The 21,039-nt window shown below is 41.7% G+C and overlaps 1 protein-coding gene across 1 annotated transcript; it reads right to left on the bottom strand.

Moving 5' to 3' along the window:
• Positions 1-1,819: 1,819 nt before the first annotated feature.
• ARSH (arylsulfatase family member H) lies at positions 1,820-21,039 on the bottom strand. The gene is made up of 9 exons (XM_041741936.1): positions 20,948-21,039; positions 19,352-19,473; positions 16,934-17,059; positions 14,359-14,782; positions 12,575-12,715; positions 8,076-8,206; positions 4,956-5,118; positions 3,818-3,939; positions 1,820-2,187 (listed from the first exon to the last, which is right to left on the bottom strand). Exons 1-9 carry the CDS (start codon positions 21,037-21,039, stop codon positions 1,820-1,822), a joined length of 1,689 nt encoding a protein of 562 aa, XP_041597870.1.

Raw genomic sequence — 21,039 nt, 5'->3', positions numbered from 1 at the left:
ATAATACCCGAGGTGATCAGAATAGATAAAAAAGCAAGACCCAATGATATGAGGTCCAGAGAAGAAGCACTTTATTATTTTTTTAGTTAATCTATTTTTTATTTGACAGTAGTTGACACACAATGAGAAGGACTTTATTTTTTTTTTTTATTTTTTTTTTGAGAAGGACTTTAAATACAAAGCCACACATCAGTTCAAGGGATGAGGAAAGGCACACCATTTAAATACTAAGCAATTTTCAATTTAATTAAATTATTTTTTTTAGATTTTATTTATTTATTCATGAGAGATCCAGAGAGAGGCAGAGACATGGGCAGAGGAAGAAGCAGGGTCTATGCAGGGAGCCAAATGTGGGACTTGATCCCGGGACCCCGGGGTCACGCCCTGAGCCAAAGGCAGATGCCCAACCACTGAGCCACTCAGGTGTCCCAATTTAATTAAATTTTAACACTATGGCTATGATCATTTCAGCTTAACTGGACTTCCAGATAAAGAGCATTACCAGATACAAAGAGGTAAATTGCATAATGATTAAAGACTTGATTCATCAGGAAAATAATTGTTTAAAAAGCTTCTAATACCAGACAGCTTCACAATATAGGAAAGCAGATGAAACAGAGGGATAAAAATTCTAAAGTAATAACTGTCTATGTTTTTAAATTTTTTACCGTCATTATAACATAAGTAGTACCTGGGTTGACAATTTTCTCTCAGTAGTTTAAGGAGATTATTCCCTTGTCTTATGGCTTCCCTTGGAGCCATTAGCAAACCCACTTTTCTCTTTTTTTTTTTTTCAATTTTTCAATCACTTTTCTCTTAATACTTTTTATTTCATAGGAAATATGATGTTTCCCTGTGATCGATTTAAAGATATTTTGTTGGTCTTGCACCCGGCTGTTTTCCCAAGATTGCTCAAGGTATAGATTTATTTATTTTTTATTTATTTTTTGTTTATTTTTTGTTTTTTTTTTAATTTATTTTTGTTTATACTGCTTAGAATCGTTTCCTAAGTGTGCTTCCTGAATGCCTTTCATCAACTAAAAGCTTTTTTCATCCATTTTTATTTTAAATATTATTTTATTTTAAATATTGCCTCTTCTCTATGCTTCCTACTGTGAACTTCACAGGAAATGATGAATTACAATGGACAACAATGACAACATTCATAACAATGACATTGACTGAGTGCTTCCTGGATATAGGGGATTTCAGGTGAATTAATGCATGTAGTGCTCACAGCTACTCTACACAAGAGACATTGGTTTCTTCCATTTTACACACGAAAATACCAGGACACAACAAGTCTTTCCCAATCAAAGGTCAGCAAAACAGGACAAAGATGTGTCGGCAGGCCTTTTTTAAGACAGGAAGAGGAGGAAAGAAGAAAAGACAGGAAATGAAGGAGTAGAAATGAGTGTGGCATCACTTCCAGTAGTATGTACACCGTCTGCTTCAGGATGAAACAAAATACTTAATCATTACTGATCACAAAGATAAGACGTCTCGGTTTAGGATCCGCAAGGAGAAGTTTCTACCAGAACTATGTAAACACAATGCCTTCGACCTATTGCTTCGAATCACCTTCTAAGAACCACAGATCCATAAGAATCTGCAGAAGGTCACCTTGGCCTGTCTTTTTTGCTTGAACAATGACTTGATTATATAAAAACATGGCACAACTCTAGGTACACTGGTGTCCAGATCCACTTTCACTTCATTGAGCTCCTGGACATGACTTGAAGAAAGAACTGAAATCTGAGAGTGGAGGGAAGAATTATTTATCCCACGTGGACTGAATGAACCAGTGGCCCCTTTCCGCTCACCAGGCAGTGGATAGGATGTCATCTCCTTTATCACACCCACAAAAGGGGAAAGTCCCACAGCAGGGCTGCAGCCATGGTTTCCAAAGGGTGTTGAACACTGAGAACTGCTGTGGGACAGGCGTGAGTGTCCTGCGATGCTCTTTTATGGCCGCCTCGATTTTCTTGACCACTGAGTCAAATAATGCTTCGTTGTCAGGGTTTAGGGGTCGGGTCTCAGAAGGGTCTCTTGAGACGTCAAAGAGCAGCGGAGGGTCGTGGTAGGTGACATCTCCAGAACACGGACATATTCCGCTTCCATAGCAGGCACCAGCTCCATCGGGGGAGAATTTGGGAGTCACGTAATGGGCCTTCCATACGGTTGCACCTAGAAAACAGAGCTCGATTACAGTGCCATGTTTCATATCATTTTAGGACTCTTTCCATTGAAAATACATTTCTTAAGTGCTTTTGCCAACAACTGATAATCTAGTGCACAGAATTACTTGGCAACCGTAGCGTTTCCTCAACCATAGGCACAACTCCCAATTTTGCTGCAAATTTCAAGACTTTTCTTTTGACTTTATCATGAGGGCATTTGGAGATAATGGCTACCACTTGGACGGCTGCTATAATCCTGGAAATTCTGACCCCAATCACTATTTCACCCTGACGTGGCATAGGCAAAATGGAAATTTTTCTTTTTTTCTTTTCTTTTTTTTTAAATGGAAAATTATCTAAGACTAAATGCCACTTTCCAGTCTGAAATGGTCAAAGCTCATTTGGCAAAGTCCATCATTCCTCATTCTTTTCTTCCTCCTTCTGGCCCTCTTTCTCTCTTTTTTCCTTCCTTGTTTCCTTTTTTTCTTCCCGTATAAATGGTTAGTGGTTCTATTCCCAGAGATCAATTTTAACTGGAAAACATCGTAAGCGTTCTCCAGCCTGTGGTCAATGAGGCTTTTTCAGAAGGCTGTGGGTGGGGTTTTGCAGAAACACTAGACTTTTCTAATAAAATTAGGCTGAATCACGTGACTCGGTCCTTCACACCGTTTGCTCTTCCCTCTCCTTCTTGCATGGGATGCAAAGGTGATGGTTGGAGAAACAGCAGCCACTTTGCAACCACAGCATTAGAAGGAGCATGAGAATGAAGAGAATGAAAACCAGCATGCCAGAGAGGGCCGAGTGGAGATAGAGAAAGAACCCAGATCCCGGTCATGGCGTTGAGCACTGTCCCAGCTCTGTGCTTCCAACTTCTGAAATCCTTCTTATGAAAATATAAGTAGAATTCTATTTGTTTAACCCTCGGTAGTTAAATCTGGGAAGATTTGGTTGTTGAGGGGAGCTGTTTTCTTGTTCCTTACCATTGAACATGCCCCTAACTGATACAGAATCTAGTAGGAAGAGGTTTTTGTGGGTTGGTTCTTGTTTTATGTGGGACATTCATCCACAGAGACCTGAAGAATGGATCACATCACAAGTGATGCGCCACATGGGAGAAAATCCGGATCTTTTCTGAAAATTAAGTTATCTCCCATCACACAAGAATTCTGGAACTTTATCCAAACTTTATCACTTTATCTGTGATAGAGCTTTCTCTACAGATGTAAGGAAATGAGTATTTCCTGTTAATTTATATTTGTTTGCATGAATCCTATAGCACGAAGGTGAGGCAAAGATAATTAATTGGAAGGAGACAGTAACTGCTGTGCAGGTTACATGCAGACTTTACTCTTTGCCGCTAATTATCCCAGTGTCCTTAGTTGTGGAATATCTCTCTGTCTCTCTCCCTGTCTCTGTCTCTGTCTCTATCTCTCTCTCTCTGATGTATTCATGCACACGAGCTTGCACACACCTCTAGAATCTACCATAGAGCAATGGCTGAGTAAGTAACTTCCCTAAGGAGAAAGAACTATTGTGGCTGGATGCTGTTTGTCCATGGCACAAATTCTCCCAGGAGGAAACGCAAACAGGGCTGTGTCTCTATCATGTTCCCACACAACTGCCATCTTCATACTCACAGTCCTTCTGATGCCACCTGGCTGTATGCAGGTAGACCCCACAGTAGTGGAAGAGGAACTCATGGTCCGAGTGGGACACTCTGCCTTCCAGCAGGGGCATTAAGTTCCGGCCGTCAATGATTCTGGGGAGAGAGGAAGAGATGCAGAAAGTGGTGAGAGAGGCATGGTTTGGTCACACATATTATGACAGCAGGAAGGGGGGAGTTAGTTAAGCAGACAAGGAGGAGGAAGAGAGGGAGGTGGAGGGAAGGAGAGAAAAGGAAGAGGACTTGAAAAAAACAGTACACCTCTTCACTCATTTTATAACAAAGAGAATAACAACCACAAAGAAAAACAGAAAAAGAGGTAAAATTCATAATTTTTAAGATAGTAGAAGAGGTGAGCGGCTAGACGTGTTATTCCACTACCTTGTAGGATGCTATGAATGAGCATCGTGGATTAGAAAACTGAGCTCTCGACATATGTTGGATTCAAATAAAACCCCACCGCAGATGAACAGATACTAGTCCTCACACATGGAATTAAACCATTAGAGCATGGGATGTATTTATGCATCTTGGGAACCCATAGAGAAATAAAGCATAATTCATCACACATACATTGACATATAATTACTTTTTTTTGAAGATTTTATTAATTTCTTCATGAAAGACACAGAGAGCGAGGCAGAGACACAGGCAGAGGGAGAAGCAGACCCCACCGAGCAGGAGCCTGATGCGAGACTCCATCCCAGGACCCCGGGATCACGTCCTGACACTCAACCACTGAGCCACCCAGGTGCCCTGACCCATATTTACTTTTATTCAGTAATTTACCTAATAAATATTTGCTTAATCGTCTGGGTGCTGTGTGGGAATATACAACTGAAAGGGTCAATCCCAAGCCTGTGTCTGAGGACATGAGGACAACCAAGCCTGTGTCTGGGTAACTATGACAAAGTAGAATATTTTCCAATAGGGAAACAGAGAAGTTCTCCCACCATCCACTAGGTAGAGAAAGATGTTGTCTGCCCATCTTAGCAGAATATTGAAAAATGAAGTAATCACCACATAGACCCATAGAACATTCACTGATGCGACCAAGTGCACTATATCTCAGCTATATCTCCCTAGGTTAGGAGCCAGCACTGTGTCCATACCTGTCCTGGGGCAACATCCCTCCGCCTATGTAAGACAGTGTCGGGTAAATGTCCATTAGGCTCGTGGGTTCGTTAATCACTTTCCCAGCCTGCAGGACTGTCGGCCACCGGAATATTCCTGGGACACGAATGCCGCCTTCCCATCCGCCCATCCCTTGCCCACCTGAAACCAAAGATGAAAGCCAAAGATGAATTCGCGTCAACTGCATTGGTCCACTTAGTCGGAAATCACATCTAGATGGAACGTTTCCTGTCGCTTCCAAATTCATGCCAGTGTGCTATATTCACAAACACACACACACGCGCGTGCGCAGAGATACAGACAAGCTGAGATATATTTCTTGCTTTCACAACGTTGGAATGCAACTTCTGAACATCTGGCCCTCAGTCGACAAACCCAGGTATGATAAATAAAAACAAGTGTTGTCCTAATACAGAGCATTATTTTGTGCCAATAGTGCCAACGCAGCTCCACTATTACGAGATAAGGACATTCTGGCAAATCTCCAGTCTTTATTGGAATCACGCGGGGCTCTAAAAGATGGATACATCAATGAAGCTCCAAGAAAGACCAGAGAAACAGGTTCTACCTAGGTCATGCTGAATCTTGAGAGACGATAAGGAATTTGGTTTTTATTCAGTGATCCCCCCATATGGATGGAGACGGAGGGGTCATAGTCACATGAATGGGGTGCAGAGAACGATAAACTGTTCAAGATCGCATCTCAGACTATGGTCATTCGGGTGTTCCTGAGCACAAAATAGAAGAAGCCCATGCTTTAGGACCTATCCTGAGGTCAGGACATTCATGCAGAATAGAGATACGGTCCTAAGCCAAGTGACATGGTCAAGATCATATAGTGTCTTTATGGGAAAACAATCAGATTCTCTGGGTGGGGTAAGAGGAAACTCTTCCAAAGTAGAACAAACGTGAAATGCTCATGCAATGCCCTTCACATGCCATCACTCTGGTAGCATGAATTACAAAGAAAAGAAAAAGACAAGGTCTCTCTGTGAAAGTGGAGAGACGCTAAATGGTAAAACATTAAGGGACAAAGACACCGGTCTAGCCAGCGTCCAAAGCCATCCCAGCTCATCGGCACCATTCTTTCTGGAAAACTTAACAAGCTGCCTGCACTGAATTTGTGTTTGTTTTGTATGCCAATGAGCAACGGACAAAAAAGCAAACATAAACCCACCTTGACACTTCCACGGTCATGTTTAATGGCCAGCGACTGTGGTAGGCACCTACAACAAAACTAATCATCTACCCGTACATGGCGTCTGTCCTCCTGGTGAGCTGGAGGCCAGTTCCAAAGTTAAAAACTGCTCACGACAATTTTGCCATGTGTCTTTGAGAGACATATGAAGGAGCTTTTTAGAGTGATGGTTTTATGCACAAACAACCCCCCACCACACACACACACACACACACGCACACACGCACGCACACAAGCAATATCACTATTCATATAATCACAGCTCATTTGATGGTATATAGAGAGTGACTTAATCTCATTACACACCGTTTCTACTAGGCTTGGCACCAACTTGGTCCATGCTAGCTGGCATGACCCACCAGAAAAGCTGAATACATTTAGGAGTCCACTTGCTGTCAGTCACAACATATAACGTATCTATCATGTCTATCTTTCTACTACTTATCTACCTAGTTATCATCTATCTGTCATCGATCCATCTATCAATCATCTACCTATCATGTATTATCTATGTATGGATCAATCAATATATCTATCATCCATTTACCAATTATCTACCTGTCTATCTTGTCTTTCCACCCGTCCATCCAGCCATCCAGCCATCCATCGATTTATCACCTACCTATCTTCTATCTATATATGATTTCTATCTATCTATCTATGTATCTATGGATTGATCAATCTATCGTCTATCTACCTATCCAGCTACCTATCTATCATGTCTTTACAACTATTCATCCATTCATCTATCTATCTATCTATCTATCTATCTATCTATCTATCTATCATTGATCTATTCTATCCACCAATCCATCCATCCATCCATCCATCCATCCATCCATCCATCCATCCATCATCTACCTACCTATCCAGCTACCTATCTATCATGTCTTTGCAACCATCCATCCATTCATCTATCTATCTATCTATCTATCTATCTATCTATCTATCTATCCTCGATCTATTCTATCCATCCATCCATCCATCCATCATCTGTCTACCAATCTATCCTAAATTGTTCCATAAAGTACAAGGAACTACTAAAGTTCTGATTTTTGTAATGATGACAATTTTGGCACCCTTTTGTTTTTGTTTTTGTTTGATTGGGATTGGGGATAGAAGGAGGGACATAGCAAGCACCGAATTCATTTTTAAAATATTCGTTTTCATCCGTTTTTCTGATCCATAAGGGCAGACTCACTGGAGCTACTGAATATTCCAGCATGGAGTGCATCAAAGAAGTCAGAAGAGCCCACTTGCAATGAGGAGGAAGGCACCCACTCCAAGTGAATGCCTCCTTTCCTGATGATCATTTCACAGTGTTTGAAGCATAGTGGTAACATAATTGGTTTTATTCCATGAAAAACCTGAATTTGATTATTCAAGTAAGTATTATTTTAGAGCAAGTGGCTCTCAACTAGAGAGAACTTTGGCCCTGGGAGGATACTGGGGAATGTCCGGAGACAGTTTTGGTTGTCACTATTATGTTGGGGAGGGGAGTAGGTAGGAGGTGCTCCTGGCAACTGGAAGGTGAAGATCAGAGACTCTGCTCAACACCCTACAGTTTCCAGAGTGCCCCACATCACAGAGCCATCCACCCCCAAATGCCCAGAGTACAAGGGCTGAGAGACCTGCCATAGGTGGTCATTGAGACCCTACACATTGACACTCAAAAAGCTTTCATTACATCAGGCGTTTTCGTCTTACATTCTCAGAAATTGCCCCAGAACTTGCAACTTTTCCCATCTAGTTTCATAAGAGAATATAACTCCCACAATAATCTCCAAACCGAGTTTGTGAATGAATGTGCATGCACACAAAACAGAGTAGACAGTACTGAAGTATTAGGATTATGATTATGATTATTAAAACTAAACCACATGGGTACTGTGCACATCACCTTTGTAGATGCCGTTGGAGCCACCCAGCTGGACCTCGCCTTCTTGCACCTCCAGGCGACCCCCGTTGTCTGAGGTGAAGTACACCAGTGTGTGATTGGTCAGGCGCTCCTGGTCCAGGGTCTCCAGGATCCTACCTGCAGGTGGAAACAAGACACTCTCACCTTTCACCAGGGACCACAGTTTTCACAGTGCTTTTATTATTAGGCGTTTGTTAGCACAACAGAATAATTAAGGGTTATTTTATTGTATAGGCTATCGTAGCATACGGTAAATCGCTATCACACACTCTAATACACATGTAGCATATATCAGTAGACTATACAGTAGACATATAAATATATACTACATGCCATAGAATATACTAGATGGTATACAATATAAAACTGAGCTTTATATATTTGTAGTTATTTATTATATATTTTATATCTTGTAATATTTTATATATGTATATAAAAGAATATATTCAATATAAATTCACAATAAATAGTAAACATATAAGTAATTTATAGCTAATAATATAACAATAAATATTATTGTATTTCAAAATATAAAAGATGAAAAAAAAAATATAAAAGATGTTCCTATGTTTTAGATGATATTAAATTGTAGTACATAATATATGATAAATTGTCCCTATATGTTTTAGATGATATTAAATTGTAATAGATAATATGTGATAAATATACTATTTGTATGTAAATATATAAAATATAATTTACATATTATAATCCTGTGTACTTTTTATACTATGAGTATTATATACTAATATGTAATATATGATATGCAAATATGCAATATATGATATGTAGGTATAGTGAAATATTTATAAGCATAATTGATAGTATATTAAAATATTATATTGAATATATAATATATAGTATATAATCTATTATATAGTATAATCTATTAAATATTGTATAATGTTTAATAATTATTTATCATATATTATATAATAGAATTATATAATATTTACTTATTTTATAATACAAATGGATATTTTACTATGTAATATGTAATTTTATTATATAACATTTGATCTATCATTTTAGTATGTAATAAATGATTTTCTTGGGGATCCCTGGGTGGCTCAGCAGTTTAGCACCTGCCTTTGGCCCAGGGCACGATCCTGGAGTCCCAAGATCGAGTCCCACTTCGGGCTTCCAGCATGGAGCCTGCTTCTCCCTCCTCCTGTGTCTCTGCCTCTCTCTCTGTCTCTCTCTCTCTCTCTATGTCTATCATGAATAAATAAATAAATCTTTTTTAAAAAAATAATAAATAAATAAAATAAAAATGGGAACATCCCATCTTTAAAATAAATAAATAAATAAATAAATAAATAAATAAATAAATAAATTTCTTCTCTAATATTTAAGTGCTCGCTTTGGCAGCACATACATTATGTAATATTTTTAAAATATAATATGTAATATACATAAAATAAGAATATATGATACACACGAGAAACATTATACATATGTAAGAAAATATATTTTACAAATCATGTAATAATACACACATATTAGATACACCCACTACATATGCACATACACTGTATTAGAAAGTCTGAAGTAGTATGTAGTATACAGTATCGTCATCACTCAAAGTACAAGTAACCATTAAATACTAGGTCTGGCCGTTAAAAGAAACTTATGAACGCTAATAAGACAGGAGATGGTTTGAAACCAGACACGGCCAGGAGTAAATCAGCAGAGCCTTAGCCTTGCTGCAGAGAGCATGGGCCCCCCCCTGCAAAGGATGAACTGTCCCCTCGCCTCTCTCATCCGACCGGCCGGCTACTCTTGCTGCTTAGCTCGTAGCTAAGCATCAGACCATAATTAGTACATCGGCTAGACTCAGCAGGCATTGCGCTGCCGTGTAGACACTCTCTTTAGGGGACAAAAGGTTTTCGAAAAAAACGAGTAGAAAGCTGATGTCGCCACATCCCAAACTATGCTGATTTAATTTGTGATTCCAGCTGGACGTTCGCCCTGGGTTTCTCGTGTCACACTGTGGTCCTACCGTGCAGCATGACACCCCCACCCGCTGCAACTTTGTCCCATTCAGACATGCAAAGACAACGTGACCAGCTTCGAAGAAAAGTGGTTTAAGCATAAACTCATTATCCTTGCTTCCTTGTCTAAAAGTGATTTGGTAAATTAAACACCAATAAAAGTTAATTAAAAAAAAAAAAAAAATCAAAACTCCTGTCCTCGAAATTACTAAAGGAGCAAGTCACCAACTGGGTATTAAGTGACAAGCTAGGCCTCCCTGAAGGAACCTGAGACTTCGCCCTGCATATCTCACACCCATGTGATGTACACACACACATAGAAACACCCTACAAAAAAAAATAAAATAAAATAAAAAAATAAAAGTGATTTGTTTTGGAAGGTACGTTGACCATTTTTTAGGAATGTTGCAGCTAAAAAAAAAAAAAAAAAGGAATGTTGCAGCTAGAAATTAAAATATTTTACAAAAAATAATAATAAAATAAAATATTTTACAACCCAGATTTTGTAAAAGGAACAAAATTATGGCTTCTTGGTAAGAAAATAATTACATGTAAATTATCAGTTCTTATCTATCATATTTAGCATCATGGTGATTTATGCTATTTATACTAAGTAAATAAAATACATGCGAATCGTTTTATTTTTTGGAAATCCGTATCTGTAACCTTCTGTGCACTCGATGCATAAAACCTATAGGAGCGTGTGTGCATATGTATGTGCGTTTTGCAGAAGAATAATCATAAAACTTCTCAGACAAAAATGCAAGGAAAGGAGACAAAAATAAAAAGCCGCTAAAATATATATTTTTTAAATACGAGTTCCCTTGAACAGAGAATTTAAAATATTGCTGAATGCCTGGGGCATCTGGAAGATTCACTCTGCGTGTCATTCTGAGTCTAGCATTGGGGCAGCTTCTTCTTGAGAAAGTTATTAGGAAATGGTCTTAAGTTTTATCATCATATCGCCAAGTAGAAAAAAAAAAAAAACACGCACACAAAAGACGCCTGTCTGATTTTCAATCTGCCTCTGGTTTTGATAGGATTGTCATCAGCCACGAAGGCGGGGGGGGGACATCGTATTTGGAAGATGTCATGCAGAGAAATACCTACTTTTCATTTCTCTCATGTGAACAGTATCAGCCCAGGAATGCAATTAATAGTATTACTAAACTCAATTAGTAGTAGTCACTGCACATCTCCGTCATGTATTTATGCAATTAATAGTATTTATGCAATTAATAGTATTAAATGCAATTAGTAGTAGTCACCGCACATCTCCGTCATGTATTTACATAGACAACAGAATAAAAACATAATTAGCAAAAATAAATAAATAAATAAAAATTAAATAAAAAAATAAAAATAAAAGCATAATTAGCTGTTCATGGCAAACTCTACATATAAACATGGGCAGAAAGTCCTTTTGCATAAAAGCGTTCTTGGCCTCGAGACAGAAATGCAGCAAAATGCCTTGTTTCCAAAGCAGATTATCCTGGAGGAGGATGAACATCAAGGCAAGAAATCATAATCTTTTACAGTTACACTGACGTTATGATGTTAGAGCTGTTTTTACTGCAGCGGGTGTCACTAGCTTTCAATGTTTGTGTGTATCTGCCAGTAAATTTTTTTTAAAAAGTGTATACTATGCATATAACGACATATAAACAGTGCACGTACACATATATGAACATTAATATTTGACTTGCACGGATGTATCTAAAATATCAATTTAAATTAATCCCTTGCTTCATTGACTTCATATTAATAGAGATTAAATGCATGTTTATATGTATTCAGTATATCCAAAAATAACATTTTGATCTTTAAGAAACTTTAAAAAATGTAAAATTCTGTGAATATTAGTTTAGGTGGTTCTGCACAGAACACTTTTCAAAAAAAAAAAAAAAAAAGAACACTTTTCAGAGGCCTCCACTAGTAGAACGAAACAAACAAAAAAAGTCCCGTGTTTCAAAAGTAAAATACTATTTTGAGCCAAAGAAATCCTGCACCAATCACGTCCAGTTGAGGAAAGAGGCTATTTGGAAGACACGATTGGTTGTTTCATTGATACGCACGTTTATTTATGACCCTTTGTGTTAATGTCTGTATTGACGCTTTATGACTTCTAAACACAGGGCCTCGGTTTTGGTAAATTCCGTCCTGCTTTTCTAAGCATTTCTCGCAACAGTGAGCTCACGAGAATGAGGCATTTGCACTTACATGCATCCGAACGATGGGGAAGGGCTGTATCCTTCACGAGGCACCTTCATCGGTTTTGAACAACGGGTCTCGACCTTAAGGACGGGGGAGCCCGTAATACGGGGAAACCCATATTTCTAAGTGTGGCTGGTCTCGCTGCACAGTTGTTCATGGGAACAACTACTCAGCGACCGGCCGACCTACCCGAGGGGCTGTCCCTTGTTTGAGGGAACCGGTGCGGATTCGCTGTCTCACGCCTCACGCAGTTAAGATGATTTCCCTCGGTACTTACCCACCATCCAATCCATTTCTTCGACGTTATCCCCGTAGAGACCGTACTTGCTGTGCCCCACAAACTTGTCTTTGGTGATCAGCGGAGTGTGGACGTGCAGGAAAGACACAAACAGCAGGAAGGGGCCACGTTTGTACCTAAGTCGGAGGGGGCGGGACACGAGAAGTGAGTTATCATCGCAAACCGAGGCGTTTTCTCCACTCAGATATGACTCTGTATCAGTCGAAAGATCCCGAAATGGTTGACTGAGGTCGTCTATGTCCTTACGTCACCCTTACCCCTCACAACGAGTAGCAAGTAATGCAGTAGCAGAAGGACGTGAGTGGAAAGGCCATGAGTAGCAATAAAGAATATCAGAACGTTCGCAGTAGCGACAAAGCAGCGAGGGCAATCTGTCTTCGTTCCTTCCTCCTCCTCTTCCTTCTCAGTACTGCCTGAAACATAAAAGTGATGGCTGGAGCTTTGGCATGAACTTTGGACCATGAGGCTGCTTGCACAGAATCCCGGGAAGCAACACAGAAGGAGCTAAGGTGCTAATACACCTTATTTGTTGTGTGTCATGCATTTTAATGTCATATGGAGCCATTTAAGGTTTCTCCTTCCCACCTTCACAACCGGGCGTGATAAAGGGGGAAGGGCATAGAGACTGGGTGTGTTCTGTCAAAGACGGCGCATGGGAGTGGCAAGCAGAGCTGAGCGACCGCATTCTGACCGCTGTGTTACATGCAGCAAAGAATCAAAGCATATGAGTGGATGAAATTCCATTGTTGGACTCATTAATCCCACAAAATTATCATTTTCCTCTTCCATCTACTCCCCAATAACACAGACAGAGCCGATGGATGAGCATCCACACCTACAGCTCAATCTGCTTCTAGTTGGTAACCTAGAAGGGAGCTGGCGTGCAGAAGACAGGAGACCTTCACCTTCATGCTCACGTGGCTTCTACTGAACGCATAAAAATTCAAATTACGTATTGACGCCTAGAATCGCTCCCTCATCATTCACGGTTTAGAGAAGTATTTTCCGGCAGCTTCTAAGATAAACCAAAATCAAGATCGATCCCTAAGATGGATTCGGTTTAGATCCCAATCCACACTGAAGTGGATATAGATCAAAGTTATAGGCATTCCAGTTTTTATAGAAAAGAGTGAATAAAATGTATTTCTTTCTTTTTTTAAAGAAGATTGTTTAAAAAGATTTTATTTATTTATTCATGAGAGACAGAGAGAGACACACACACAAACAGGCAGAGGGAGAAGCAAGCTCCCTGTAGGGAGCCCAATGTGGAACTCGATCCCAGGACCCGGGGGTCATGACTGGAGCCAAAGGCAGATGTTCAACCACTGAGCTACCCAGAGGTCCCAAAATATATTTCTTTTTTTTTTTAAGATTTTTATTTATTTATTCATGAGAGACACACACAGAGAGAAGCAGAGACAGAGGCAGAGGGAGAAGCAGGCTCCATGCAGGAAGCCTGACATGGGACTCAATCCCGGGTCTCCAGGATCATGCCCTGAGCCAAAGGCAGATGCTCAACCACTGAGCCATCCAGGCATCCCCACCCTTTTTTTTAAAAATACATTTCTTTACCATTTTAGTGTTTTTCAGGAAATTTCATGTTCAATTTTATTGTAAGGGGAGATTCTAGTATATGGCAAATATCACACACACACGTGCACACACAAGAAGGCCCATACGCCCAAGACGAACCCGACTGCTCCAAAACACAAGCAAAATTCCCGTGCAAGGAGGAATCGGGCTGGAAATGACCCCATACCTGTCGATAAAGGCAAGGGCCTCCTTCAGCATGAGCGAAGCCACTCTTTCCTCCCGCATCGGCTGCTGGATGATTTCATGGTTTCTCATAAGAATGCAGTTCCAGCGCCGAGTAAACCCGTAGCTGGAGTACCAGGAAAGGAAAAACAGAAAGGCGAGGAGAGCGAAGGTGAGGATGACCTTCCACGGAACCACGAACCAGCGGGCGTACTTGGGGATGAGGAGCAGCAGGGGGACGAGGCTGAGCACGGCCGTGGAGATCCAAAGTTTGATCCGGAGCCAGCGGTGGAGCTCCGGCGTCTTGGAGGTCTGGCAATCGCTTAGGAGGCCAAAGGGCAGCCCGTAGAAATAGTCGAACCCATGGTTGAGGGGGTGGTAGCAGTGATCATTCCGAGAGGCACAACTCAAACCCTGGTGCCATTTGCCTGCGGGAGAAACAAAATGGCACCAGGGGAGCAGATACATCCACCAGTTTCTGGAACGTGGGCTTCGCTTAGAAAAGTTAAATATGACTTGCGCTCGCTCGCCATGAGGGTATCGCCTTGGTACTCCAACCTCCTCCCTGGGAGATGCTAAGAAGGCCCCCATATTTGTCACCAACACCGCTTTCCCTACACCCGCATCTGTTATCCAGCGGTGCCTTCTGACTCTTTTATTCCATCCCACTGAAAGGGAACCCAAATTCTACCAATGGAGCTGCTCCAAGGGTCCGAGGTAACGGCAAAAGAGTAGCCATAAGCAAAAGGCTTCAGGTGATGCTCACTATTCGTTCTATTGAGCTCTTACTAATCCACTTCCACACACTATTGGACTTAATCCACTCCAGGCCCTCGATTGCCAAAGAGAAATTCACCTTGTAGATGGATTAATTACCCTGAGGTCATGCTAATTAATAACGGCAGAGCTGAATTTCAACCTGGGTTTGGCCGTGCTCTGGAGTATTCCAGAGACACAGTGTATGGGGTCTCCGTCCACACCGTGCTGCTTGGAGTTCAATAGGGACAAGCACCGTACTGGCCACGTAGGGGGGGTACAAAGTCATTCTTTTGTTAATTTATTCCTTTAAGGGAGGACATCTCAAAACATTTAAGAGTCTGACATCCCACGTTGAGAATCCTAAAAACCGTGCACGTAGTAAACAGGTGGCATTTCTGAAAACTATTTGCTCAGAGCACCTCACTCATTGGATTGGAATTCCACGGAATAAATGTGGTGGGATGCTGTCAAAATGTCATGCCTCCCCCCAAAAGGGCGTAAGACATCAGGTGACCCGGCTAAGTAGACTGCACCTGGCCGTCACACATCACAGGTCCGTGGGTTTACTTACACGGGGACTATTTTTGATAAATGTGGTACAGTCCTGTGAATGTATCTTGCTCCCCGGGCATTTCGTTGGGTCAGTGTCTTTTCTCCAGCTCACTTTGTTGTAAGAACATGGCATATAATCCGTAGAATTTACAAATATGCCTCAATCAATTGTTTAGGTTATTGGCAAGGCTCCTGGTCAACAGCAGGCTGTTGGCGGTTGATTTGGGGGGGACTCAGAATCTGTACGTGGATTTTCCACTGTGCGGGGTGGGCGGGGGCTGGGTGTCAGCATCCACAGTTCCCTCATTAGTCAAGGGTCAAATGTAGTAATCGCCTCATCTTGATCATTATTCATGCTTTTGATTCTCCAGCTCAAGAGGAGCTGTTTAAAAACACATTTCCAAAATAAATAAATAAATAAATAAAATTAAAATAAAATAAAATAAAATAAAATAAAATAAAATAAAATAAAATAAAAACACATTTCCAGGCAGCCTGGGTGGCTCAGTGGTTGAGCACCTGCCTTCAGCCCAGGGTGTGATCCTGGAGACCCAGGATCGAGTCCCACATCGGGCTCCCTACATGGAGCCTGCTTCTCCCTCTGCCTGTGTCTCTGCTTCTCTCTCTCTCACTCTCTCTCCCCTTTTCTCTCTGGCTTTCTCATGAATAAATAAATGAAATCTTTAAAAAATAAATAAAAAATAAAAATGCACTCCCAGGGCACCTGGGTGGCTCCATCAATTAAGCATCTGACTCTTGGTTTTGGCTCAGGCCATGATCTGAGCGTTGTGAGATCAAGCCCGGCATGGGGGCTACCGTCGATATGGCATCTACTTGAGATTCTCTCTCCCTCTGCTTCTCTCCCTACACACACTCACACACTCTCTCTCTCTAAATTAAGTCAGTCAATCATTAAAACCATAAAATTTTAAAAATTAAAAAAATCAAAACACATTCACTTCTCTGCTAGTAATGATGTCATCAAAGTATGTATTCCTCCCCCCTCCCCCGCCCCGAACCCCCTACAGAATATTCCATTTTGGTTATAACAATGGATGAGCACATTTGTGATTCGTTCCCATGATTCTTCCAACACCCTGCTCTAGGTACCAAAGGTCCTGAACAATCGTGCATTAAATCCTTTCTGCTCGCATCTCCTCTCAACAAGTAGTCAGCTGGCGTGAGTCCAGCTGATGTCCCCAGGGAAGGCAGAGCCCCAGTGAGACGGATGTGCACGACCACGCTCCCCAGAGTTCAGCGGACCATACCTATGAGGCCTGTGCGGTAGCCGTAATGCTGCAGCAGCTTGGCAAAGGTCGTTTCATTGGTGGGCAGACCGCCCGAGCCTCCAAGCCAGGTGAGCCCGCGGTTCAGGTTGTAGGGAGATGCCATTCCTAAGGTCACAGAAGGGGGCACCAAATGAGTATCGTAGTCCCTCATTCATGACACTCATGACAAACTCTAGGAATCTTCTTCCTCTCCTCCAAGTGTGTGCTAGTGCACCTCCACCATTCTGTTCTTTCCTGACCTTTCCCTTGCTTTTTCGTCTCTACTGAGCTTGTCCTCCCATTTGTCAAATGCAGGTATCCTGTTGGGATCAGGATCACCAGCTCCATACACGATATCTGGTCACACTAGAATTTCATAATAATAACAAATGATTTTTTTTTAGTGCAGGCATGCCCCAAATGCTGCATAGGGCATACTTGTACTAAAGACCTATTCATTGATTATTCAAAATTCAAATGTAATTGTGCATGTTACTCTGGATGGTATCCTTGGACCTCAGTTCTGAGCTTTGATCCCATCTTTCTACATGGTGAGAAACCCACGTCTCCTCCAGAGCCTCTGAAGTTGAGGTCCTATCTAGACGTCTCTATACTTAGGAACCCTGATCTCAACGTGAGCAACACAGAGTCAGTCGATGGTCATCGTACTTCAATCCTGCCTCAACAAAGGACACCAGAATCCCCTCCCCAGCCACTCAATGCACAAATGCCTTTGGAATCCTCCATCTCACTCAGTCTTGCCTCTTCCGTCCAATCCCATGTCAAGTCCTGATAACTCTCCCCTGGTAAACGATTCAGATATTTATCTCTGATGCCATGGCTTTGGGGTAGAGCTTAAGTTGGGTTGTGCTGTGATGTCCACCAGGTGATCTCCATCCACCATCTCAGGTACCTTCTGAAGAACTTTCCAACCCATGTCCCTCCTCTGGTCAAACCTCATTACTATCTGTCCATCTAAATCTAATCTGGGGTATAGCTTATGCAGTATTTGATAATAACTGATTTGAGATGGTTTGAGACAGTTTGAGACGACTGATTATTGACGTGGCTGCCTTATTCTCCTAGTGCACTCACGTGTGACTGCATTATCTGTGCATGCCACTGCCTCTACTAGCACACCCTCACTTCTCACTCCTCACATTTCAAGGAACATCATCCAGGAGGATTCTCCTGGGATGCTTTAGGGGCTCCTATGGGCTTCCAATGCTCATTGAACGACCACTGGGATAGTTGCACTTTGAAGTGCATATATCCTACTTAAATTACAACTACCAAGAATAAACCTATAAATGAAAGGTATTACACCAGCATACATAATCAATTTTTTAAAAACCCAGAATATGTTAAAATAGCAGTGATCCAATCTGCCTCTTGCTTTTCCCTTCTCAACAGAAACAGGTACATTAAAAAGAGTGCCTTTTGACAAATCCTAAAAGATGGAAGCCTACCTATCATTGTCAAGAAAAGTGGTTACATCTTTTAATTAATTATAAATATGTGTACAGATGTTAGTGTGTGTATGAAAATCGGATAAAGGGGCAGCCCGGGTGGCTCAGCGGTTTAGCGCCACCTTCAGCCCAGGGTATGATCCTGGAGTCCCAGGATCGAGTCCCATGTTGGGCTCTCTGCATGGAGCCTGCTTCTCCCTCTGCCTGTGTCTCTGCCTCTCTCTCTGTGTGTCTCTCAATAAATAAAATCTTTTTTTTTTAAAGAAAATCTGATGAAGCAGAACTTCGATCCCATCTTTCTACATGGTGAGAAACCCATGTCTCCTCCAGGCCCTCCTCTCAAGTGGAGGTCCTATTGAGACACCTCTATACTTAAGTAGAAACGTGGAAATTTAGGGATTGGGAATATCGGTAACTTCTTCATCATAAAAGGTTTGATATGTTGTAGCTGAGTATAAACATTGATATTTGTAGTGTTGATTCTACAACATTATGTTGTATATGTGTGTGTGTGAGAGAGAGAAAATGTATGACTCTCATTCTTTTCCATGTCCTCCCCAAGAGCTCCTTCTGGTTCCAATCACATCCCCAGGCACTGCACAGAACCACTTTTCTTGGAACTATTACATGCTCTCTGCTAGCTTGAGGACAAGAGGAACACTTTGAAGGCTCTGACTACACGTACCTGCAAATCCTAGAAGCAGTTGGGAAATTGCTCACCAGAGCCTGAAACCCTTTGCTGTATGCACACAGGTGAGCAGGCTTAGTGGCACCTGGCAAGAGACCCACCTATTTAATCTGTGCAGGTAGAGCAATACCATCCCCATTTGTATTTAGATCCTTAATACTGTAAGTGACCTTTGGAGAGTCTTTATGAAGAGCAGCAAAAAATAAATAAGAAGAAAGCACGACATATAGACAACATTGGCCTTGCATCGCCCTGACTCACCTGATCTGATGGGGTACCTCCCTGTCAGGAAGGCAGCTCGACTCGGGGTGCATACGGAGGCAGCTGCCAGGTGCTGGGTGAGCCTCACGCCCTCGCTTGCCAGGCGGTCGATATTGGGTGTGCTATAGACAGAAGGAGGGTTCATCACGTGGGTTTCTAATTCTCAACAAAATAAAGAAGATTCAAAGCCATCCCGTTTTGAGTCCAATGACTCTGTTTTCTGTAAACCTAAAATACATGCTTTTAAAGCTTCAACCCATCTACCTGTTTAGATGCATCATCCACGGTCACAAGGAAATGGAAAGCACATTTTAAAACAATATATCTTCAGGCAAAACAATTGCAGACTAATACAGACCCGCGGGTATAATTAAACTATAACCAGTGTGAGCTCATAGGCATTTCAATGCAAACGTTAGTCCATTTGTTCATATTATATTCCCGAAATGAAGGGGTGACTTGGATTACATAAAATTGTACCGTATTTCTTGTAGTAAAATGTATCCTTTTTTAAAAATAAAGGAATGATAGCATTTTGGTGTTTCACTTACTGCCCACTTTGCTCATCTGGTATTTTACGATCTCCAAAGATTTTTTGGAGCATCTATAGGATATAGGCTCACACAGGTGCTTTTAGCAAATCCCATTAACTAAGGTATCCACAATCTTAACAACACACGAATGACAACCCCACAGCAATGTGAGGGGGGGAAAGAGCCCCATATTCCCAAACACTGTCAGCATCTGCGTAGGGGAGAGTCCATCTGTGCAGACCGGCATTTTGTGCAAGTAGAGTCAGCGTCTGGCTGAGAGTGACAGTACCAGATTCCCAGGCAGCGTCTCCTGCCTTACCCGTTACTTCCTTGCAGGAGTTTAAATGGGAAACAGATGTGCTCATGCAGACCTTAAATGCCTTTAAGAAGACCAGCTCCTTTCAAAGTACAAAAATTTGCTTAAAATATACGACTAGTGCGTGAGACACATTCCAAGGAGAACCGGTGGTATTTAAATTCACGCTAGGAGGCACCGTGTATTTGCACACGAATAAGATTTGTTGGGTGCTGAGGAGCAAGGATCATGGTCACCAAAAGCTTCAGAAATAAATCAGGGAAGATCCTGAAAAATCTCTAACGGGTCGTTCATCTCGGCCGCGGAATGTTACTTCCTTACAGACAGGACGGAATGACACTTGCTACCGCGTTGTTGAAAACATGATGCTCCGTGAAAGAAACCAGACACAAAAGGGCACGTAATGTGTGTCATGGGCTGAACGGTGGTCTCCCCAAATTCGTAAGTAGGAGCCCTAACCCTCAGGACCTCAGAATGGGAGTGTTTCTGGAGGTGGGGTCTTTTTCTTTTTCTTTTCTTTTCTTTTTTTTGGAGGTGGGGTCTTTAAAGAGGAGATTAAGTTAAAGTCAGTGGTGGGTCCGTGGTGGGTCCCAACTGGAGCAGGAGCAGGGTGTTCTTAGAAGAGGAGATGAGGACACACACAGACGGATGACCGTGTGAGGGCATAGGGTCTACACACCGAAGACAGAGCCTCAGAAGGAACCAGAGGACCCAGGCACCCCCTCCACACCAGGGTGGCTTCTTTACCTCACTGTGTTATTACCGTAGCAGCACAGATCCCCTACCCCCAGGTCGTCCGCCATCAGCAGCACAATGTTGGGCCTGGAGTTTCTGGTCAT

Source organism: Vulpes lagopus, chromosome X (genome assembly GCF_018345385.1).
Source record: "Vulpes lagopus strain Blue_001 chromosome X, ASM1834538v1, whole genome shotgun sequence".
NCBI classification, from domain to species: Eukaryota; Metazoa; Chordata; class Mammalia; order Carnivora; family Canidae; genus Vulpes; species Vulpes lagopus.
Note: the sequence above shows the minus strand (reverse complement) of the source record. Positions and strands in the feature narration are given on the sequence as shown.